Source organism: Cicer arietinum, chromosome 7, assembly GCF_000331145.2.
Source record: "Cicer arietinum cultivar CDC Frontier isolate Library 1 chromosome 7, Cicar.CDCFrontier_v2.0, whole genome shotgun sequence".
NCBI lineage: Eukaryota > Viridiplantae > Streptophyta > Magnoliopsida > Fabales > Fabaceae > Cicer > Cicer arietinum.
The window spans coordinates 22,373,855-22,396,698 of record NC_021166.2 but is presented as its reverse complement, the minus strand read 5'-3'; the positions used below and the strand labels follow the sequence as shown (position 1 = coordinate 22,396,698).

The 22,844-nt window shown below is 28.7% G+C and overlaps 1 protein-coding gene across 1 annotated transcript; it reads right to left on the bottom strand.

Moving 5' to 3' along the window:
- Positions 1-21,146: 21,146 nt before the first annotated feature.
- LOC101490760 (uncharacterized) lies at positions 21,147-22,552 on the bottom strand. The gene is made up of 3 exons (XM_004509901.4): positions 22,385-22,552; positions 22,166-22,197; positions 21,147-21,560 (listed from the first exon to the last, which is right to left on the bottom strand). Exons 1-3 carry the CDS (start codon positions 22,476-22,478, stop codon positions 21,369-21,371), a joined length of 318 nt encoding a protein of 105 aa, XP_004509958.1. The 5' UTR covers positions 22,479-22,552; the 3' UTR covers positions 21,147-21,368.
- Positions 22,553-22,844: the final 292 nt, after the last annotated feature.

The window sequence follows — 22,844 nt, the reverse complement described above, 5'->3', positions numbered from 1 at the left end:
GGCCGCCACAAACGACCTCCAGATTAAAAAAAAATACTTTGTGAGGGCTTAGGCCGCCACAAACGACCTCCAGATTAAAAAAAAATACTTTGTGAGGGCTTAGGCCGCCACAAACGACCTCCAGATTAAAAAAAAATACTTTGTGAGGGCTTAGGCCGCCACAAACGACCTCCAGATTAAAAAAAAATACTTTGTGAGGGCTTAGGCCGCCACAAACGACCTCCAGATTAAAAAAAAATACTTTGTGAGGGCTTAGGCCGCCACAAACGACCTCCAGATTAAAAAAAAATACTTTGTGAGGGCTTAGGCCGCCACAAACGACCTCCAGATTAAAAAAAAATACTTTGTGAGGGCTTAGGCCGCCACAAACGACCTCCAGATTAAAAAAAAATACTTTGTGAGGGCTTAGGCCGCCACAAACGACCTCCAGATTAAAAAAAAATACTTTGTGAGGGCTTAGGCCGCCACAAACGACCTCCAGATTAAAAAAAAATACTTTGTGAGGGCTTAGGCCGCCACAAACGACCTCCAGATTAAAAAAAAATACTTTGTGAGGGCTTAGGCCGCCACAAACGACCTCCAGATTAAAAAAAAATACTTTGTGAGGGCTTAGGCCGCCACAAACGACCTCCAGATTAAAAAAAAATACTTTGTGAGGGCTTAGGCCGCCACAAACGACCTCCAGATTAAAAAAAAATACTTTGTGAGGGCTTAGGCCGCCACAAACGACCTCCAGATTAAAAAAAAATACTTTGTGAGGGCTTAGGCAGCCACAAAATCCAGTTAAATATTTAAGGATTTTGTGAGGGCTTTTGCAGCCACAAAAGACAGGCATTTGTGAGGGCTTTTTCGGTCACTAATTTGTGAGGGTTTTATTTGGCCACAAAATATTTATAAAATTGACCACAAAATAGTGTTTTTCTTGTAATGTTTCACATTTTATGATATAGTTCAAAATTCATAAACGCTCAAGGGGACTGCCAAGCCACAATGACATGATGTGGCAAATGCTTTTCGTCTTCACTTGAAGTGAATTCCAAAAATGCAATTTTATGTTTTTCACTAAATTGTCCAAATGAACACAAACCAAATTGTACAAACTTTTTCTTTTAAAAATGTTCCTCCTTGCACCAAACTCGAAAAAATCAATAAATATCCATTTTATTTATTTTTGAAAGATCACACACACGCCAAGCTACTTTGCTATTTCAAACCACACTCTTGAGAAAAAAATGCATTAAAAAATCAAAGGTTTCACCTTTCGGATACACACTTGAGAACGTTGAAGAATATTATCCTTCATAGAAATTTTGTTTTAAAATAGTTTCGAAACAAATGTATATATGCAAATACCATATCTTAGTTGAAGTTCTCCATACCCGCTTTAATATCTTTCATGAATAATCTATATGCCGATTTCACCACTCTATCTGTCTCACCTACTCTAAATTTCACTATCTAACTCTCAATAATTGTACGTAGCAATTTTTAACACACCTTTTAGCAATCAATTGTTCACATGTGTGTTCCTTGGAAATTGCTAAAGCTGCCTTTTTATAATATTGACCCTCTCCCTATTACTTACAAACTTCCGATGTGGAACATATGAACGTTAGTGTAATAGCTTAACTAAAAGATCTAATTTTTTTACGGAAGGATCTATTTTATATGTGTAATCAATTTTTATTGTGGGACTATTTTTATTATACTTTTTAAGAGAAAAACGAGATTACAATTATTATCTTATTATTATTATTATTATTATTAGCTGTTAGACTTATTTATTTTTAATTTTAGTATGACATTTTTATTACAGTGATTTGATATATTTTTGTTCTACCATTAAGTCATAATAATATATTATTGATGTATTTATGGAATTTATTAAGTATATATGTCATACACTCCCTCCAGTCACACTTTATAAACAAAAAAAAAGTATTTTTACGGATATTAGGAAATGTAATTAAGTGTAGTTAATTTTTTAGATGTCATGTAAAATATAAGTCAAATTTATTGGATTTTTCATTTTTAATGACAAACATTCAACTATCAATATTAATATTAATATTTTGAAATAAATAAATGGTGTATTAGAAATAGTAGCATTAAATAATTCAAATATAATTGTCTTTTATAATAGTGACTTCAACTATCAATATTAAATATTTTGAAATAAATTAATGCTGTATTAGAAATAGTAGCATTCAATGATTCAAAATTATTTGTCTTTTGCTTATAATAGTCACAAAGATTTAAATTATTATTTTTACTTATAACAGTGACTAAATGAAGTATTTGTTAATTTTAATATTACTTTAATGTGAGGTAAACCCGTACAAGTCTACGAGTCAAGTTTATGAGTCGATTTCACTAAAGCAAAACGAGTTTATTTAACCTCTCGAGTTCAACAACTTTGCGATCATCCACCCTTTACTCTTCTTATGTCCCTCCACCATGTGAAGAGAGAAAAACACAATAAAAAGAGGTTTGAATGATGTTTTTAAGGTTTTAAAAACTTTTAAAACGAATGATAAAATAATAAACTTGATAAAGCAAAAACAGGTAGAAAGATAAAGAGAAAACACACAAGCCAATTTAATATGGTTCACTACTAACATAGTAGTTACGTCTAGTCCATTCCTTCTAAAGAATTGAATCCACTAATTACCAAAAATATCACACGTCCTTTGAACATATTCTAGTTAAATTAATTGTGTTTAAGTCTTCTCAACCTTCTAACTTAGTACAATCAAGCTATTGATGACAACAACCACTATTAAGTCAAGTTGCAAACAATGTTTAAGAAAGTTTTTCAGAAAACTTTCACACGAGAATGTTTACAAAGTATGCTCTCATAATGTATTTTAGATTTCTCAACACTTAGAACTAATACAAGAATTTTCACGACTTGTTTATATGTGACGATAGTAGGTTTTTCACTTGTGTTTATTGCAGTGACGATCACAAATCCTTTTTATAGAGAGCTTTTAAGTCCATTAGAGTTTCTGAAGTCGATTGGTCTATAATTAATATATAAGAGACTCGTTACTTTTTCTTCGTTCACTTAAAGTCTGAGAGAATGCAATAAGATTTATTAGTTATCAAACAAAATAAAATAAAAAATGCATTAAATTTCATATAAGAATTAAGTCTAATAAAAATAAAAATTGTATTTCCGACATATAGTTTCAAGTAATTCAACAATAGAGTTTAATTAAAATCATAATCAAATTTAAAATTAAAAATAAATAAGATTATAAGAAAAAATGTATTTCAAAATAAAAATAAAAATTAAATTTCAATTTCACATTATTTTAGAAAGGCATGACGATTTGAAATTATTATGCATATTTGTTGTTTTGTAAATTCATATGTATTTACACTATAGAATAGTCCCTATTTAAAGTTCTCTTGAGGTTTTTAACTTCTTGATTAGACCAAATAATTTTTTTTTAAATATAGATGAAGCATGAAAAATTCATAAATAACAAATAAAAATTATGATAAATCAAAGCATGAATGAAATATGGAATTACAAATTGATCTCTATAAATGAAAGACAATTATTAATAATTTTACTTATCAAATTCTTCATACCTCTAAAATTGTTATTATTATTGTTTTTCTTTGTCAGATAACACAATAAAATACATAATATTTTTGAAGTGACAATTGAAAATGACATTTATGACTCTATTATTTTCATTCACATGTTACTCTATTGATCTTTTTTACTCTTTTTGCTCATAACTTTATATTTTAATTTAAGGTGAGTTTTTTATTTATTTATTTATTTATTTATTTATTTATTTTATGATTAATCAATTTAAGTTATAGATTGGCTTTTGATCTTAATGAAAAAATGTTTTTTGTTCATGTTTTTTTCTTTTCACTTTCTTTTTCAAATGTGTGTCAATACATTATTACAATCAATTTTTGATAAAAATTTATTTATTCAACTTATATTTTTGTTGATATATCCTATTGTTTTTTTATGAGGTGTTTTTGACAAAAGATGCATATATTAATCTAAATTATGATATATATAAATTATCAGATAGAGAGTTGAATAAATTTTCTTTCACAAAATTTTACATAAAGACTCTACTTGCATAAAATTTCTTTCACAATTTATTAATAAATAATAATATTTTAAGACCTATAATTTACATGTTTGTATCTAGAATTAATAAATTATAATAATTTATTTATTTATTTTTAAAAAATTATTTATTTTAGAATCTTCTACCGTGCATGGAAGAAGTCATTTGCATTACACCATATCTAACAAATCACTACAAATATTAATACATTCATGATTTATTTATTTTTACTTTGTTATTTATTTAACATTTTATTTTCATTTTACGAACACATATACTACAAATTACTATAAATATTAATAATATATTCAAATTTATACAAAATACTTTCTCTGTCCCACAGTACTATTTATTGTATTATTTGACAATTTTATAGAGATTAAAAAAATATGATAAATTAATAAAATATAATGATGATTTTACTAATTTATCTTTATCAACTATTGGTGTATTTTCATTACAATAAATGTAAAATAAAAAAAATATTAACTAGAGAGTAGTGTAAATTACAATAATTAAATGGTAAAATTATAAATAAAGTAACTAAAGTTGTATTAAAAATTAAAAGCAACAATTTTTTTGCAAGCCCGGCCATTCTTTTAGGACGGAGGGAGTATATATTTTTAAATTTAGATAAGTTTAACTAATTTTTAAAAAAAATTTATTGAAATATATTTATTTAAATCTATTATTTGATTATATTGACATTTGTACATTTTATTAAAATATTATATAAAATATGAATGTTTTATCATAAAAATGCGTAAAACTTGAATGTGTATTTTAATGAAATGTTGTATATTTGATCGGGTCATATTAAAAGAATATTTTTTTGGGGCATCTAATTAATTAATTGTGTTCATACATACCATGTCAAAATCCAAAAAATCAGATAATTATAATGTAAAAAAATGACTTTTTTTGTTACATATGTGCTCTTTATATATGTTCATTATTTTGTATATTTACATAATAAAATATAGAGTTCCACGTGATAACACAAAATGATATTTATCTTTATGAGTGAATATTAACTCATGTTTTGTACGGGTCAATTATCAATTATTATATTTTATTTAATTATGAAATTCATCTAAAATACTTCACATAATTGATATAAATTTATTATCTTTAATATTTGTAAGTTTAATTTTATTAAAAATTATTTTTAACATTACAATATAAGTCATAAATATAGATAATGTATTATTTTTCAACCATTAACAGTGATGTATAATAATTTAACCTTTAATGTTACTTTTATTGTATATTTTTATTCACTCAATAATTATATTTTAATATATATTTAATTTAAAGAAATTAAATTAAATTTCAACTATATTGTTTATTTATAGTTATAAAAATATATAAATAATTATTTGTGTAGCACTTACAAGGCATGAGTTGATGCAGGCTAATAAATGTTAAAGGCAGTGGCGGTAAAGCTTAGTTACAGTAATGATGATAAATTTAGTTGCAGTGTTTGTCTCAATGAAAGGTGAAATGGGTCCGTAACAACCTTGACTCCTACTCTATTCTATTATTGCCTTTAATTCTGAGATATACCTCTCCCCTGCAAGGACAAAGATATTCCATCTTTCTTTCTTCTATATTCGTTTGCTCATTTCCACTTTCAATTTTAGGTTCCTCGTTGGAGGCCAGTCCAGGTGTCAATTTTATAAATCTACTATTTATTTGTTTCAGTTCATATGCTGGATTGGATGTGTTAAAAAATTTCATAATAAGAAGCTCTAAAATTATGAGATATACTCACTTTTTTAAATCATTTTTCTAAAAAAAATAAAATTTTAAAAAACAAAATTTCAAAAGAAAAAAAGTTTCCAAAAACTTTTAAACAAAACTAATTTTCAACTTATTTTAAGAAAAAAAATTAAAAATTTTTAAGAAAAAAATTAAAAATTTTTAAGAAAAGAATTAAAAATTTTTAAGAAAAAAATTAAAAATTTTTAAGAATAAAATTTAATTTACAAAACAATAGACTTATGAGTCTTCTCATTTAAAGTTAAAAAAAATTAATAAAATAATGTATTTAGCCTTAAAAAATTGTTGAGTTTTCTATTTGTTATCTTCCATCTATACCTCTCACATCAAATACACTTAAATAGACTATTTTACCATTTTATTATAAATAAAAAGTAATTTTTTTTCTTTTCACTCGTACATTTGAAACTTTAGCAAAAATTATTAGAAAATTTTTAAATTTTCAAAAGTTTGATTGATTATAAAATTTTCCAAATACAAAATAAGTTTACTTTCGAAAGTCTGAATTAATTTGTAATTTTTGAAATATAATTTACTATATTTATAAACTTTTTTTTACGAAACTTTCACTTTTAATAAAAGTTTTGAAATACAAAGTTTCAGATCTTTTAAAATTTCAAAACATGAATATTTTCGAAAGTTTTGAAAACCGAATGTTCGAAATGTAGTTTTACATTTTGAAAATTTCAAATAATATGAAAGTTTTGAAAATTTAGAATTTTACCAAAATTTTCAAAATGTAAATTTTGTTTCAAAATAGTTACATTAATTTTTTTTTCGGAATTTCCTATTTCAAAAATTTCTGAAATTTTCCATTTTGAAAATATTAATTAATTTTCCTATTTCAGAAATTTCATATTGTTCGAAACTTTTGAATTTTTTTTGAAAAATTGGAAATTATGTTTTTAATGTTTTAAATTAGTCAAAATCTTTCAAAAGTTTGAATTAATTTGAAAGTTTTGAAGCTACCTTTAGTTTTAGAACTTTCAAAAATTCGATAGATAATTCTTTTAAAAGTTTCAAAAACTAAATTTTTAAAACGTAATTTTACATTTCAAAACTTTCGAAGAAGATAAAAATTTCAAATATTTTGAAATTTTACTTAAATTTTCGAAATGCAAATTTTGTTACAAAATGATGACACTATTTTTTTGAAAATTTTCTATTTAAAAAATTTTCTATTCTATTTCGATAATATCTAAATTTCTGAAATTTCTTTTTTTGAAAATTTTCTATTCTTAGAAATTTTCTATTTTTATATATAGTAAATGGGATAAAATAATCTTTTTTAAGTGTATTGAAGATGTGAGAGGTAGAGGAAAATTTTACCATGTACCCCCTCCTTTATCCCTATACCCTCAAAAGTAAAGGAAAATACTAAAATACCCTCGTATATATATTAAAAAAAAATCTTCATTTAACAGAACATCATTAAAAAAATCTTCAGGTACAGAATATCATTTCTGGAAATCTACTTTGAAGTTTTCCGGAACTACCAGAAAACTTATTTTAACTTTTTCGGGAAGCCACCAGAAAACTTCATCCACATATTTATTTAATTTTAACTAATTTATGGATCTTGTTAGGGAAAGGATTCGTCCGACAACATCGCGTAGAATGCCACGATTTATGATGTATTAATTATTAATTATTATGGTGTATTAATTATTAATTATTTATGGTATATTATTATTTAAAAATATTTATGTGTGTTAATTAATATTTATGATGCATTAATTATTGAATGGTGTATTATCATTTATAAAAATAATAATATTAAAAAAAATTAAAAATGGTGTGTACCAGAAATCTTTCTGAGAAAGTTTTTCGACAACACTTTCTATACCGGAAATCTTTCTGAGAAAGTTTTTCGGAAACACTTTTTATATCGGAAATCTTTCGAACGAAGTTTTTCGGTAGTACAATTTTTCACTTCTGTACCGGAAATCTTTTTTAAAGTTTTCCGGTAACAACCTTTTGTACCGGAAAACTTGAAAAAAGTTTCCGGAAATAAGGTGTGCACTAGAAATCTTTTTTGTGGTTCCGGAAAAGATGAAATGGTAAAAAAAAAAAACTTTAAATTAATAAAGGTATAATTGGCATTTTTAAAAAATTATGAAGGTATAAGTATAAAAATGAGGTACAAGGTAAATTTTTCGAGGTAGAGATGAGGGTGACAAATAAAAAATTCAAAATTGTTTCAATTGGAGGCCCATAATAAAAGGGCTTCTTAGGAGGGGATTTATTAAAGTTTAGCACTTTAAAGCTTAATTGATGACTATAGTCACAATATATTGGAGGGTCTATTTCGGACGGAGAAAAAACAATGTATTTTAATATTTTAATTATTAAATTTATTTATTTTTTGTCTCCGGAATGGAATGTCGTGTACTTAAAAGGAATTCAAATTCAATTAAGTGTTATATCGAGGAAAGAGGTGATAATTAATTGTGCCTCCTCCTTAAATAAAAACTTATACGTTATATAAATTTGATTTAATTATATTTTTGTCCCTTATTTCGACATTCTCACAAAAATAGTCTCCCATCTAAGATGGGCCATCTTAAACACAAACCATTTGATATTTAAATTTTCACATTTTTTGCAAATAAATTTTGCCCTTCCCCTTTTTTATACCCCAGAACCAGTAGTGTGACACTTTATTAAATGAAGTTCTATCTAAAATGATTATATATTACACAAAAACTTAATGGGCTTATCATTTACATCCCACCAAAATTTTAATTATTATTTAAAAAAATAGTAAATAAAACATTTATAATTAAAAAATTATTAAACCTAAATTACCAATACAGTAAATGAAAAGGTAAAATTAGAAAACCTAAAACTATAAAATCCATCATCGTGAATATTTATCGTCATTGTCATCATCTTCTCGTTTTGTTTCTGTCATCATCTTCTCATCTTGTTTCTTCATTGTTTCATCTTTGTTATTTCTAATGGAAAACAAAGACACACTAAGGTGTGACAATAAATCATTTGGAGAAGGGGATCTAAAATATTGTGTTAGGTATATTATTTGTGACTTACATGCTAATTTCAACTATAAAACTTTGACTTTTATGGTACAACTCCTTTAGTACTTAGTTCAAAAGTTTTATTGTAGTGTGGTCCACATGCACATATTGAGTTGTTGCTGTCTTTTAATATTGTGGATCACATATTGTCTCCTTTTGTAGTTATTATATTTTTGTTTTAATGGTATGTTTAATCTTGTAGATAGGCCAACTGAAGCGAATACATTTTCATTTAGATACCTAAACTAAACATTGTTAAATATCTTACACCATTCTCCTTAAATATATGACGAGAAATTTGTTAATTGTCTTTTTCTCCCATAATATTGAGAATATTTTTAGAGATTGTCCTCTTATTAGAAATTGGACTTAACCTATTACAATTTCGTAACTAATCCATTCAATATTGTATCTAACTACAATCACTTTGTACACATAATCAATGAGAATAATCATTTGTTCATTTTTATTTCTTGTCACAATATTTTATACTTAGAGAAATCTCCAATTTATCCAAAAGTTGATTCTATTGAGGCAATCTCTTTTCATTTATTATAGGCTTATTATCGTGCAAGCCTAAATCTAAGATTAAAAAAAAAATCAACAAGGACTCTAAATCATGCTTCCTTTTCTATAGTTTGATCAATTCAAGATTTCAATACATAGAAGGAGAGTAATTGTTCATAGAGAAAATAAATGTTAACATAAAATATGTATACAAACATTTCACAAGACAAGGTTCTTCTTTAGCTATTATTGTGTGCAAACTTCTTATAACTACTAGTGATTCATTATAGTTAACAATAGCACAACACATTCAAAAACTTCATGTATCTCATCTTTAATGATGTTGATGCAGTTGGGTGTCTTTGTATTGTAGTTTTTTGTTGTCTTTTGTTGAGGTTTGATTAAAGAACTAGGTTGTAGGGTTATGGTTTCTGAGAGTCAACATGATTGTGGTGGAGGAAACATATTGGTATGAAGACTTTTGTACGGTGGGCATAACATGATTGTGGTGGAGGAAACATATTGATATGAAGACTTTTGTACGATGGACATAAATACTTGCATAACTTTATAAATTATACACTTACGGTTTTGTCTCTATCACTATACATTGAGTCATTCCAATATTATAACAACTAGCAAACAACCACTTGAGTAACCAAATTTAACATTGACAATTGGCATATACTTTAAAGTAGCAAACTAATCACTTGAGTTACTATGAATCTTTACTATAAGTCACTCTACGAAATACTATCAATTGTCTTCCAAAACAAACAACACTATAAAAAATTAATTCACTATACTCAAAAAAGCAAGTCACTATATAGAAACCAATTAAAGCTCAAAACTTACAATCACTCTTGCAGCTTTTTCATTGACAATTGACCCATCTTTACGAGTACGAGTTTCAACGTAAATCTCTTCATGTTTAGTTACCACTCATTTGCCCTTTTTTTTTATCTAAACTCAAACAAACAAGTTAAATGTATTTTATTTTTTAATTACAATTCACCCCATGAAAAGTACAAATCGAAACAAACATTTTCATCAATAAATTTTGGGAGACTTTTTGTATCCATACAATGGACATCTTCGAACTTAACACACTTTTGTCTATTAATTTTACTTACTTTATGCATTTCATACAAGAAATATTATTCAACAAAATGATTATTCCTACAAGAAATATTATTCCCAAATCCTTTTCTTCCACTACTAACTGTCTTTCTCTTTGTCTCCTTTCTCGAACCTCTTTTCGATTTGCATTCGCAGTTTTTTCGATTTATGGATCAAAGAAAAGTTCAGCTAAGGATTGGTCTAACATACAAGGTTAGACAAATTGTGAGAAATGAACAGTTTTAAAATAAAGAAAAATAAATAATTAAGTAAAAATAAAAGAGTTTTAAAACAAAATTGTTTTTTTTCAAAATTAAAAATAAAATAAAAGCAAAAATTTTATTGCATAGCAAAAAAATTTCAATTAAGTAAATAAATTATAACTCAATAGTGATATGGCAATCTCCGACAACAACGCCAAAAACTTGATAGTGTTTCAGCAAGTGTACTGAATCGTTGCAAGTAATAATTAAATATGTAATACTCATTGTCGAACTCAAGGATTGCGTTTTACTATCAAATTATGTTTAATTACTAAAATTGAACAAAAAGTTTTTGATTTGATTAAAATAATATTTGAAATTAACAACAGTAATAAAATTGATCCTTTATTATAAGAAAAATGTCAGGGATGAGTTATTGAATTATTGTCAAATTCTCTTTATGATTCTTGCCATAATATCTTAGTGACAAAACCTTTAATTCCAAAGTAACCCCTTTTTCTTTAGTGGATCTAAGATTAGAATTAAACATTACTGTACAGGAATTCTCTTTTTAAACTATTGTCTCTGATACTAATTATATTAGTTTCATGACCTGTATCTATCCCTATTCTACAAATTCATGAATTTCTCATCTCAAACATTTGTAAAGTCTACTTCCGTTTCAAAATACAAATCGTAGAACATTTTAATGTTGATCAAGCAATAAAAAACATTAAGCACATAGATGAGAAAAATAATTCAATAAACTCATTCATGTAAGTAGAAATCAAATCAGAAAAATAAGGGTTTCATCTTGTTACACTCATCCCTAACAAATAAGGTTTAGTTACTCATGATAGAGAAAGAAAAGATAGAGATTAGAAAAGAATTATAAGAAATATTAATGAATGATTCTTGATAAAACTACTCCAATGGTGTTAGAAACGGTCGTCTTTGAGTTTCTATGCTAGGGCACAAGTCTATCAACATCCCAATAGTAAAAATGATCCCTAAAAAGTGAGAAAAAAAATGCATTTTTAAACATTCAGCCGCGTGTCACGCTCTCTAGACACAAAATTTGCACTTCAGGCGCGCCTCGATATATTTCAAAGGGTGGAAATTGCTCCAAGCCGCAGCTGTTGCGCTTCAGGCGCACAACTTCTTCTGTTTGAAGTTTTCTGCATTTTTCTCCTCTTTCGAGTCTGAATTGGGTTCTAGATTCTTCATGAGAGTTGTAGTTATGTACCGTAGCTTTCATATGCACTTGACGCGACTCCAATTGGACATCTAAAATTCTATATATGGTTGAAATACTCCACGGAATTTGCGCTTCAGGCGCGTCTCGACAGATTCGAAAGGGTGGAAATGCGCCCAAGGCACAGTTGTTGCGCTTCAGGCACACAACTTCTTATGTTTGACGTTTTCTGCATTTTTCTCCCCTTTAGAGTCTGAATTGGGTTTCAGATTCTTCATAAGAGTTGTAGTTATGGATCGTAGCTTGCATATTCACTTGATGTGACTCCAATTGGACATCTAAAATTTCAGGTATGGTTGAAATACTCCACATAGGTTATGTTGATTTCTCACCAAAATTCAGCACTACAATAAAAAAAGTAACAACGCGAAGCTACGAAAAATCACTACTTAATAAAGAAAATAAGAACATAAATATTTATTAAATCAAATAACTAAAATCAACAAAATATATCAAATAATTCCTTAAATTAACTAATGGTTAAAGATAAATCAGACTAAAATCAATGAAAAATATGCATATGATGAATAGTCATCAATCATGCATTATTTGCTCAGGAATTTCTTCAACTTTGTTAGATTATTTATCCCCCTTATCATAGATATCCCTAACATTTGCATTCATAACAACAGACCAGTCTTTGTTTCTCTCATCATATACATAAAACACATTTTTAGCTTGTGATGCAAAAATAAATGGGTCATCACAAATATTTTTTCTAGTATGTTTTAAAAATTTGAAATTCACAAGTGCCAGTCCAAACTTATCTTTCTTGACTCCTCTCTTAATATCAACCAATTACATATGAATAGAACAACCTTGTACTTGCCAAAATAATCTAACTGAATTATATCAGTTAATTGTCCAAAGTAATCAATTTCATCTTTTGAAGTCTTAGTCTTTACAACTACTCCACTATTTTGTGTTTTCAAATATATATCTCTCTTCTTTGTGTGAAACCTGAAACCATTAATTGCATAACCAATGTATCTTCTCACTACCTCAGATGGCCAACGAGGTAACCATATAAGTACATGAGTTACTTGTGGACTCATTTGTTCATCCAAACACTGAATCTAAAACATTACATGAAAATAAGTAAGTTGAAAATCATTAAACTTTAAAATAATACAACTCTTATATGCTCACCCTTTGTATAAATTGCTCAATAAATTTTTGACCATGTTGTTTATCAATTTCAATCTGTGACAATCGCCACAGTCGAGACTGTCTTTTAAGAACTGTAATATGTTCTCTAAAAATAATAATAGCGAAGTTAAAAATGTTCTACAAAATATAAATTAGTATAAAAATTAAATATGATTTGATGTCTTACTCTATAAATGGAGCAACTGCGTCACAATTAGAAAGAACATATATATGTGCTTGTGCTAACTCTTTTCTGTCAAGTTTAGTTCTACTCACTCTATTTTGCTTCTCTATTTGTAACTTTTGTTGTCTTTTACCCCCCCAATGGTATTCCAATAGGGTGTAAGAAGGTCACATTATCTGACAATGTAGAATCAATTTCATCATCATTCCTTCTAGGTCTGTTAAACCTTGTTTCAACTCCAGATAGATATTGTGAACAAAACGTCAAACATTCATTGGGCAAATAACCTTCTGCAATTGATCCTTCTGAATATGCTTTATTACGTACAAATGATTTAAGAGTAAAAAGAAACCTGAAATTTAATTTATTTTAGATATCTATGCCTTTTTCATTAAGTAGATTGTTAATAATAAAAGATGCATACCTCTCAATAGGATACATCCATTGATATTGTATCGGTCCATCAACCTTGGCTTCATATGCCAAATGAATTACCAAATGCACCATGATAGTAAAAAATGAAGGAGGGAAAATTGTTTCCAATTGAGAAAGTGTCACCGCAATTTGAGACTCCAATTGTGCTAGAAATTCCAAACTAAGCACCTTAGAACAAATTTGCTTGAGAAATTGCAAAAATCAACCAAAACTGAAGTTACTTTATCTGGCAATGTACCCTTTAATGCAATTGGAATAAGTTTTTGCATCAAAACATGACAATCATAACTTTGTAAGCCAAATATTTTGTGTTGCTTGATATGCACACAACGTAGGATGTTTGATGAACATTCATCTGGAGTTTTTACATTCTTGAGGATGCTAAAAAATAGATCATTTTCTTTGTTAGTCATTTGATCGCATGCTCTTGGCAAAAACATTATACTACTTTTAGGGCTCAGTTGTGGGTGAAACATATTTCTTATGCCCATATCTACAAGGTCAGTTTGCACCTTATAATTATCTTTGGACTTTCCTTCTTGGTTTAACAATGTACCTATGATGTTTCAATGTGCATCACATCAAGATTGTGACACAATACATTATATTGCCAATAAGGCAATGTGAAGAAAATACTCTTCTTTTTCCAAGGTTGTGCCTCATTCTCTAAACCTTCTTCTCTAGATTCATCCATTTGCCTTAAAATATCACTTCCATCAAGTCTTTTAGGAGGATTCCTTAACTCTCGCGTTCCATCAAAATCTCTACTATTTAACCTCCATTTATAGTTGGGAGCTAACCAATGACGCTGACACATGTAACAATTTTTTTTTTACCATGACGTAACCATCATGAGGTTGTTTCAATACCACAATAAGGACATGCATATTAACCTTTAGTACTGCATCCAGACAGGTAAGCATATGTTGGAAAGTCATTAAAAGTCCACATTATAACAACATGAAGTTGAAATGTCTCTTTCTTGTAGGCATCAAATGTTTTAATTCCATTTTCCCATAAGTCTTACAACTCTTGTACTAATAGTTGTAGGTAAACATCAATGTTATTTATGGGACCTTTAGGACCAGGAATAAGTAGTGATAACATGAAGAATGATTGTTTCATGCACATCCAAGGAGAAAGATTATATGGAATTACCATAATAGGCCAAGTGCTATGAGTAATTCTCATAGTTTTGAAAGGATTGAACCCATAAGAAGCCACTCCTAATCGAACATTACGAGGATCTGATGAAAATATTGGATATTGAGCATCAAACTCTTCCCAAGCAAGGGAGTCAGCAAGATGCCTAAGAAGACCATCATTCAATCGACCCTCATGGTGCCATCTCATTGACTCAGCAACTTTAGAGGACATGAACAACCTCTGCAGCCTTGGTTTCAATGGGAACCATCAAAGAATTTTTGCTGGTAAGTTATTTCGCTTATGAGAAGTCTATATCCCATTAGTTTGTACATCTTCATCTTTTGTTTTTCACCTTGATGTACCACACTTTGGACATACTTGATCATTTATATATTTATCCCAATATAGTATGCAATCATTGGGACAAGCGTGAATCTTCTCATTCCCTAATCCTAACCCTAAAATTATCTTCTTAGTTTTATAGTATTACTTTGGCACACTATTTTCTTCTGGTAAAATATCTCTTAGTGAATCTAACAACATAGAAAATGATTTGTCACTCCATCCATGAAGACACTTTTAATGATACAAATGTATGATAAATGATAGCTTGCTATACTTCCTACAGTTTGGATATAGCATTTGTTCATTCTCCCTCACAAATTGGTAAAACTTAGATGTTTCTCCGACTACTGGATTCCTTCCACCTTCACCATAAAGTGGCTCTTCTGTACAATCAATTCCAAAAATATCATTAATTAACTCATCCATATCATGCTTCATTTCTACACGTTCAGTTGTGGTGCTTGAAGTTGTAGGCTTCTCACCATGAAATACCCATCGCCTATAACCTCTAAGAAATCCTCTTCATGGATTAGTTAAGTGTTCGTAAACAATTCTACGGCAATGTGAGTGAAAGTTAGCATAATTTGTACAAAGGCATATTATTTTTCCATTGATTTTTGAATTTTGAAAAGCAAATTCAAGAAATTCATTAACCCCTTGAATATATTCTACACTTTCCATTAATTCATCACTTTGTTTTGATTCATGCGCCATTTGACCAAATGTTGAACAAAAACTAAAAGAAACAAAACAAACAAGAAAGGGAAATCAAAACAAAACAAACCAGAGCAAACATCAAAGCAAATGGAATATATATGAGCTGAAATTTGTGTACCTTAATTTGAATAAAACATATTCAAATTTAATTAGAATAAATTCACCATGAAGCAAGAAAATATATATATATAGTTGACTAGAATATATAATGCATAAATAAGGAGTTAAAAGAAAGGTTAATTTTAAAAAGAAAGCTGAAAGATGCATGTTTGTCTTTTATAAAGAAAAACAAAAGATAGCAATAGAATAGAGTAACCTATAAAGCAAAATTGTAGAAAGTATAATGGAATATTGTAAAAAAAAAACTCAAAATTGCAGGAAAAATGTAAAGGCAGACTTATTAAAATTCCAATTATTCTCATTAAGTTATTTAACAAATGTCCTCGTACAACTACAATTTATACAACTACGGTTTATGAAAAATTTAAAGTTATCAAACTAATCCTATTTATACCCACTTGACCCTTTCTAAAAAATTATCCAACTATAAAGTTAAACAATAAATTATCAAACTATGAATTTATCACTATAATCAGTATACTAGTAATATCATTATAATAAGACATGTAATACCAACTTATAAGAATAACATACTAAAAAGCACATAATCAATACAGTAATATCAATATAATAGGACATGTAATTTCAGTATAAATTGAACAAAATATTGATCTTAAATCAAAAGAGATGATTGATATTTTTAAAATCAACATGAGTCATTTTAGACATGATAAAATGATGTATCATTTATCTAATTATTGCAATATTCTCATTTATATTGATAACATTTTGGGGCTTTTTAAGAAAAATTGTAGAAAGATGTTTACCATGATCCAAGAGATAACTGGTATCGTGAAGGTTGTTCGTTGATAAGATTTCTAGCCGGCGGCGGGGAGTGAAGATTGCAGCGGCAGCGGTTGATGAGGTTTCTCTTTGAAGGAAGGTGTTAGATAAAGATTGATGCGGCGATGGCGAGGTTGCTCATTGAAGATTGCAGCAACGACGACAACGAGCAGCGGTGGTGGTGAGGTTGCTCGTTAAAGGAAGGTTGCTCGTTGAAGATTGCAACAATTGCGACAGCGGCGAGGTTGCGAATGGAGAGGAGGGTATTCGAAACATCTCGTACGTTTAGGGATTTTGTAGCAGAGGAAGGTAATTTGAAGCAGCGCAACTTGTAAAATTTGAGGATTTAGGTATTTGACAGCGGGAACTCAAAGTTTTGGGGTGGGACTATGATTTTTTTTATTTTGGGGGTATACCAACTATTTAACTCTTTTAGTAAATACATATCTATACCAAGAACTTATTGTTTAGTGTATGTTGGTATATTATATCTATACCTATGATATTTATATGTGTCACTAAAAACAATCGTTGATATATGGAAAAATTCTTGTAGTGTCTTATTTCTTTTTAAGATTTTCTCACCAAATAAAAACATCTTTCTTTAGCTTGAAAACAACGATATTTACTTTTTAATCCTCGGGCCCTTATACTCAAACACACATTAACAGTTTGAAGTCAATCCAAAAACTCATCCATTTATAGCTTCTCTTTGAAATATGAAATGTCTATCTTGACATCATTGATTCTATATTGTTTTCCTTGTGAATCGGTGCTTCAACTTGATCTTAACGAAGACTCACTACTTGAGTCATTGTCTTCAAATCTTCGTAGTACTTCCAAAAGGGCTTGTTGGACATTCACAATCTCTTGTAGTTGTTGAATTTGTAGCCTCATCTTTTCCATCTCAATTTCATTCAAACTTATCTCGTTCTATTGACATTTTTCAAAAATAGTGGATAGTTGAAATTTTTTGGCGAAAATTGTGATGGTGTGTGGAGGATTTGTTGACGGTGTTAGTTATGCAGAAAAAAAATGGCCGCAAAATGGAGTTTATAGCTTCTTGCTCACTTGAACACTCATTTTCTTATAATCTTTTTCGCTTAAACTTAACTCTAGGATAGGTAACCTCCTAAATCTGGCTGAAGGACATGGGGATGTTGGAATCAGGTTGGTTTTCCACTTATAGTTTTGATGTTAACAAATACATTTTATGATAACAATAAATTTGGACTAGTGGCTTCCTTAAGTATGCAACAATCATGGGAAGGTACCAAAGGAAGAAAATCATAGGAAGGTAACAGAGGAAAGTCAGTAGAAGAAATGACGTTATGATGAGATCAGAGGAACACAAAATATATATGTTTACCTTTCAAAGTAATGTGCAGTTGAAGGTTACGAAGATTGCCTCTTATTATGGGTCTGATGTCTGTTTTTGAAGTCTGGGTGTGATGTTTGGCCTGAAAATTGGGTCTGAAGATTGCGTATAAAGAATGGCTCTAAAACTAAGTTTGAAGACTGCCTCTAATGATTGAATTTGAAGCACGCTTCTGATGTGCACAAACTCAACATGCCTCTAAAGAGTTCATATCAAGGTATAATTAACTTTGAATAGATTGTTCAAATCATAAATTCCAAGCTCACAATCCTTTGATCAAAATAGCGCAACACACTCCTAATGTTGCCTTTGATATACAACCTCTAATGTTGCACTAACTCAGAAGTTTCAACAAGGTGATTTGCGTAATGTCAATAATTCTAATCATGCAATTCTGCCATTGACTATCATTAATCAATAAACACATCATCTCACTCCAACAAAAAAGTCAATGCCTCTAATGGAAATTCAACATCTGAAATTGAAAGAATTAAATATGGAAAGAGACTTAGTCGAATCAAAAACTTGTGAAGATCCAAGAATAACCTGAATTCATTCAAGCTCAAATCACGTAAGAGTATAAAAGAAGATTCAAATTTTTGAAGATAATCTAAAATAAGAGTTGATTATGATTTATAATTGAAGAAAATCTTTGACTAAGTTGAAAAAAATATATGGTCAAGATTTATTTGGAAGAAGATATGATCAAGATCTTAGCAACAAGAATATATGATCAAGATATTAGCAATAAGAATATATGATCAAGATCTTATCAACAAAAAGATATGAATTATTTATAAGAAGATTTGATCATGATTTATCACAACAAGATATGAATTATTTACTAGAAGATTTGATCAAGATTTATGACAAGAAGATATGAGTTATTTACAAAAAGATTTGATTAAGATTTATCTACAAGAGTATATGAATTATTTACAAGAAAATAAGATAAAGAGTTGTTTACAAGAAAAAATACTCATATTTTGCATTCATTGTTTGCAAAGATATGATTCAGATTTTGCAAAGACAAAGAAGAAACCCTAACCTATTTTATAAATAGATACTTAAGGGTGAAAAAGATAACAAGAGAACTCACAAGCACGAAATTTCCTAAGTAATTAGAGTTCATAAAGTTAAGGTCTAGTGAAACTCTTGCTCAAAAGAAATATTTTCTAAGTGTTTTCTAGTGTGAGATTCATTTTACAATCAACTTGTTAAAAGCAAATTAATTTGTTCCAAACTCTTGTAACCTAGCTCGATAGTGGCTTTCATGTTTCTCAAGCAATTTGTAGGTTATCAACTTGTGAAGACTTGACTTGTAGGGTCAAGGTGTTGTGTGTCATCAACAATATGTGGTTTTCAAGTTGTGTGGAGAATAATTGCCTTGTAGAGTCAAGGTGTTTGTGTTCCTCAAAATGTTTGTAGGCGTCAGGTTGTTTTGAGAAGACTTGCTTGTAGGGTCAAGATGATGTGTAATTCAAGTTTTGAATTAGTGGATTAAATTTTTCTGAGCGAGGTAATTGGATGTAGCTATCAAGTTGGTGGTGAACCAGAATAAATTCGTATTGCACTTTAGTTATGCAATTCTTTTTTACTTCTGCCTCTCATCGCTTCTTTTGAGTGAGGAAATTGGACGTAGCTACCAAGTTGGTAGTGAACCAGAATAAATTTGTATTACACTTTAGTTATGCAATTCTTTTTTACCTCTGCCTCTCATCACTTAACCTGATTGCTACTACTTTTATTATGTAACATCCCGACCCTTACAGTTATCGATAATGTAAGTCACGACCTTCTCGCCTCCCCTTTCCCACAGTTGGAAATAGCGATTTTTTGCCTTTTGTGGGAGTCAAACTCGATACTTATCCCCCAGGTACTAGATTCGACTCACACGAAAGACAAAAACTCGTTATTTTCAACGGTGGAAAAGGGGAGCGAGAAGGTAGTGACTCACATTGTCGATAACGATCAGGGTCGGGATGTTACATATTGTAAGTAAGTCACCAAATCCGAATCAATTTTAAATAAATTAACAAAAAGTTTCACTCAATCAAACATGATTCAACCCTCTTCTCGTATTTGTACCTTTAGAAGAGAGGTAGAAAGAGAGAACTCTCAAATTGCTCAAAGAAACTTGTTATTGTTTGATTGTGAAACACTTGGTGACGAGTCCTATTTATACTATTCTTGTACGGCTTTACAAAATAGATATTTCTAGAGACATTTAATTAATGCAAGTAATTGATTACAAGAAAAATCTAGAGAATAAGAATACTAGAGTTCATATATCTAGAGTAATATAGAGATATTATTGTTTTTTAGTTGTTATTGCAGTGTATCTTGAAAGTTCTATAATATTCTCTATTTCTTGAAAATTCCATTATATTCTCTATCATCTTTGTCAATTTCAATAATAGTATCTATAAAAATATGTATCAAATGTCGATAGTTAATTATTTATTCTTATCGGATAAGGGAAAAGAAAAATATAAAAAGCAAAAAGAAAAGATAATTAATCGTAAAACTTACATTAAAACCACAAATGAATCATGTCATGTTACGTGGAATTTATTTCAATTTGACTCAACTTGATAAAAACTGATTATACTCAAAGCTCGACTCAACTTGTTCCATATGGCTCGTTAGCTCAAATTACACAAATAAAAAAACAAACTAATTTAAATCTTGAATTTTATTTATTTATTATTAAGTCACTTAATGAAATAAGCAAGTCCAACTATATATAATTTGAGTTCAACTGGTCTTATACTTATCAAAAACTACAATTGATTTTCAGCTCGTTCGGATCACATATCAAGATCTTACCAAGTTAATTGTTCGAATCGAGTTTTGAAACTTTCTAACAAAAATTACCATTGAAAAACAACACAAGAAACCTTATAATTTAATTATGTCCATGGAACACTTGCTCTAAGGGACTTTGATTTGACATATGTTAATTTTACAGTACAGTGACAAAAAAGAATATACTATGACAATTGGAGATACAAGAAACTCTTCAGCTAGAAAAACATAAGGAAAAGGATGAGCAAAATTAGAAAAACACGAAAATATATCTTATATCTTAAAAAGTAGTCTCATTTGTTGTTCTTAGGTGGATGATGCCTTGGTGAATGATAGTCAGCAGTAAAAGCAACAAAACCAACACCAACCTCGTCAGACAAATGGCTTCTTAAACTTTTCTTTCCATTTGCACTCAATTTCTTTGAGTCTATTGCTGCTAGGGTTTTCTCCTTATTTTTGTTTATAGTTGCACTTATAACTTTACCCTGTTCACCAAATCCCATAAATAACCATTAATATTAATATGTTCCATATGCATGCAAACTTGCATCACTAATAAAAAACTAAATTCTTTGTCTATGCAGTTCAAATGATAAAAGAATGTAAAAATATTTGATATATTGAAACATAGATTCGACTTTGGACCGCTCTTTTCTCTATATTTAATATGTAAATAAATTTCAATCAAACTTCAATGTGTAAAAACACCGAAAGAGTTTTAACAGTAAAGTTCAATGTTTAAACCTTAAAAATATGACATAATTTTTAATTTACCAATATTTGTTTCTTAAAAGAAGCTAATAAATAGAAAAGATATTAGTAATCAAATTCCTAATAATAAAAAGTATCTACATATAATATTTTTAAACCTAAACCTAAAACAACTATGAAAGTCTAATATTTTTAACCTAAAATTTCCATAAATAAACTTTTGAGTGAATCAAACATTCCTATATATATAAAAAGTCTATGTAAAAAGTTGTGAACACCATTTTAATTTTAATTTGTTTACCCCCTCTTTAAGGGACACACTATGTCACACAAAAAGAATACATAAGTTCTTCAAAAAAAACATGTATACATAACATACCTTTGTGCTCAAAAGTCCATTAACTTCACCACCTGCATGCCATTTACACGTTTTGAGCTAATCATTTGACAATAATATCTTCTTACAAGTACAATAAATTAATTAAAGCATATATATAAATATAAATATATACTCTCTTTAGAATGAATATATAAACAAATTTCTTTTATATTACATTACATTACATTCCAAAAATAAGATTAAAAAAAAAGCATATACCTGTAGGATGAAACCTAGCAGTGGACAACGAGGCAGCAGAAAGGAATAGAAGAAAAATACAAAGAGTAGTAGTAGTACTCTTTAAAAGTACCATGATGATGATTATGAGTCTAACGTTGTTCCAAATAAAAATTGAGAAATGGAGAAAGGAGAGGAATGCATTCCAAAAGAGCATGTTGTTATTTATATATAGCTAATTAAGAAGAAATTACCAAGGTCAAGTTTAGGTATTCACACCCATAAACCTAAGTCAAAGATAGGAGCTATCTTTCCAACATTCGCCTTTTTCAACGTACGCTTCAAAATCTATATAGCTGTTAACTCCCTCCCTCCCACTTTTAAATTATTTCACATACATTTTTTAAAACTCATAAATAAATTAAACTCTAATAACTTTTAAAATTATCTTTTTTTTAAAGGGGATAAATTATTATTATAAATCATTGGAGGCTAATCATTG